Here is a 2977-nt window from a genome sequence, read left to right as displayed (position 1 = left end):
AACAATATTTTAATTATTAATATTGCTAATAAAGAAATAAATAATAACTATTGAAAAATAAATTATGGGAAACTCTTTAAATAATGCTAAATATAAAAGATTTCATATTCTTTAAACACCAAACACAAGGGAGCAATTTTTATTTTTTTTTCATTTTAAAAAGTAATTTAATATTAGGATGAAATATATTTTTCATTCCATATGTTATTGCTCAAATAAATCAATCTACCATAACATAATGTTTTTGGATATGATATTTTAAGATATTATTAGCCATCGGATATAATGAAAAATTGTAAATCCAATGGCCGCAACATTCTTCATTTAAATTAGAATTTGTATTTTTCTATAATTACATGTAATTGCATGTCTTTCCTAAATTTTATGAGTGGGTAAAAACCTCACCAAACTAATCAGTCATTTATTGTGAAAAATTTAATTTTTGCTTGTCAATTTTATTTTATTTTTTAAAGTATATAAGTTCATATTTATCCCAATTGAATGAATGAACTGATGAGTTGTGGTGCTAAGTCAAATCGATTTGATTCAATAATGAACTAATGGCTCTAATTTAATCAAACACCCATTAACTCGATTTGATGGTTAGATCTCTGTCCTTCAACCAAAATTTACCCACCAAGTAATTAATTTCTAGCCAGCCAAACAAAACCAAACCAGAAGTAGATTCCTATGAAAATCTCCTACAAAAATTGTCGTCCACACAATTCAAACACATCAAACCAGGAATCCCCTGTATAAATACCCATCGCCATCCCACGATTCATTCACCTCTGCATTTCGTTTTAGGTCAGGGAGCTAAGGAGGGAGAGGGAGACTCAACAGCCGAGGATGAGTACCTCCACCGCTCTTCTCGCCTTTTCTCTTTTGCTCCCTTTGCTTCTCATAAGTCCATCACAGGCCAGTACACCTCCTCAAGCTTCATTCCCAAACGTAACAGGTGGAGCTTCGCTTGGGGAACTCCCTTCTAATGTAGATCTTTTCGATAAAGCCAAGCTCGCTAAGCACTGGATCCCTGCCTTATTCGTCTTTGGAGACTCCTTGGTCGACAGTGGTAACAATAACTTCCTCAAAGCCTTAGCCAAAGCCAATTATTCACCTTACGGTTCCACCTTCTTTGGCAAGCCTACCGGCCGCTTCACCGATGGAAGAACCGCCGCTGATTTCATCGGTACCTCCACTCAGCATTTTCTATAGTTTTCCGTGGATGCATTTATTTTTTTATTTGATCACAATGGGATTTTGGAATTCATCATCTGTGTCTGTTTTTGATTTTGATAATGCAGCTCAACTCAATGGGTTGCCCTATCCACCTCCCTATCTAGGGTTATTAGCAGAGCGCAAACAGATTCCAAAGACCGGAGTGAATTTCGCATCTGGGTCCTCCGGAATTCTCCCTGATACGGGTGCTGTAAGCTACATATCTCTCTTATCCTCGTTACCTGTTCATTTAGATAATTTGAGCTAGTAGAGAATTGACAATATTTTGTGGATGCAAGGGACAATTCTTGTCTTTGGACGATCAAATCCAAAAATTTGAAAGCGTGGTAAAGGAGTTGAGAAAAGAGTTCAAAAATCAGGCTGAGTTTTCTCAATACTTGTCCAAGGCTGTCTTTTACATCAGTACAGGAAGCAACGACTATGGCCTCGGGTATTTGTTCCCACAAACAGGGCTAAGCCAGAAGTTCACTGATAAAACCTTTGCCCAACTCCTCTCTCAACAACTCACCTTGAGGTTGCAGGTAGAACAATCTTCCAAACCACAAACAAAATATATGTTTTGTAAGGGATACCAAATTAAACTAAGAGATATATATCTATTGATTGGTGATTTGGTAGACACTATACGCCATGGGTGCAAGGAAGTTTTTGGTGAACAACGTTGGAGCGATTGGGTGTACACCGGCTTCGCTCAACTTCCTTAAACCCTCAACACCCTGTGACGACTCACGCAACAGCCTAGTGTCCGTATACAACGACCTACTTCCTGCTGTCCTCTCGAAGCTCCAAGCTGAACTACCCGGATCGAAGTTCGTTGTCAGCAACATTTTCAAGTTTTTCCTGGACATTAAAGCATCGCCCGCAACATTCCGTAAGATAATACACCCACAAGCACGCAATCTTACATGTCCGTAATACATATTTGAAGACACCTAGAAAATTTACACGTTTTTTTCTTTTTTTCATACATGCAGACATTACTGACACAAGGAACAACTGTTGCGTGGATGCCGCTGGAAACGGAACTACACAATGCAAAGAGGGTCAACCACCATGCAAGGACGTGAAGACACGCCTTTTCTTCGACGCAGTCCACCCGACTCAAAGTGTTCACTACTTGTTGGTGAGGAGATGCTTCAGCGACCCGACCATCTGTGCTCCAATGAATTTGGGACAACTAATGGGAGCTTAGATTTAACTTTGAAGGGTACTGTGGATTAGGGGGGACAAATTAAGAACGTGCATGCTCTTATGAGCATGGCCCATGCAATGTACTTGTATTTGTGAGGAAAATGAGTTGCAATTAAGTTTCCATGCTCACATATATAGTTTTATCTGAAAAGGTGAATCTCAATAATGGACTACACCTAGAGGGGATAAATAGGTGTTGCATAACAATTTAAAAAATCTCCCAACAAGTATTACCCTTATACTTTCTCAATGTTAAGAAACTTTTCTTCCAACAACTATTCAACAAAACATAACAGCTACAAACAAGAATGTATGCACAAACACTCTTCCAACAATTTATAAATGCAATACACATACAAATACTTCAACAATCCTTAAATATCTTCTCAACTCATATCGATTTATTTCATGATATCATTAACCAAAATGAGCAAAAAAATTATTAAGCATATTCCATGAATCATCACACTTATATCACCTCATATTTATTCCATTCAACATGTTTGCCTAAGTAATCAATGGTATCAAAAACAGAAATTAAATCAAA

General features: G+C 37.5%; 1 protein-coding gene across 1 annotated transcript; it reads left to right on the top strand.

The window, feature by feature from the left end:
* Positions 1-769: 769 nt before the first annotated feature.
* Positions 770-2705, top strand: LOC100241245 (GDSL esterase/lipase 7). Its single transcript, XM_002282011.4, has 5 exons — positions 770-1189; positions 1305-1429; positions 1518-1760; positions 1858-2110; positions 2214-2705. Exons 1-5 carry the CDS (start codon positions 850-852, stop codon positions 2429-2431), a joined length of 1179 nt encoding a protein of 392 aa, XP_002282047.1. The 5' UTR covers positions 770-849; the 3' UTR covers positions 2432-2705.
* Positions 2706-2977: the final 272 nt, after the last annotated feature.

This window comes from Vitis vinifera, chromosome 14 (assembly GCF_030704535.1).
Source record: "Vitis vinifera cultivar Pinot Noir 40024 chromosome 14, ASM3070453v1".
In the NCBI taxonomy this organism is placed as follows: Eukaryota; Viridiplantae; Streptophyta; class Magnoliopsida; order Vitales; family Vitaceae; genus Vitis; species Vitis vinifera.
This window is presented reverse-complemented; position numbering and strand designations above follow the sequence as displayed.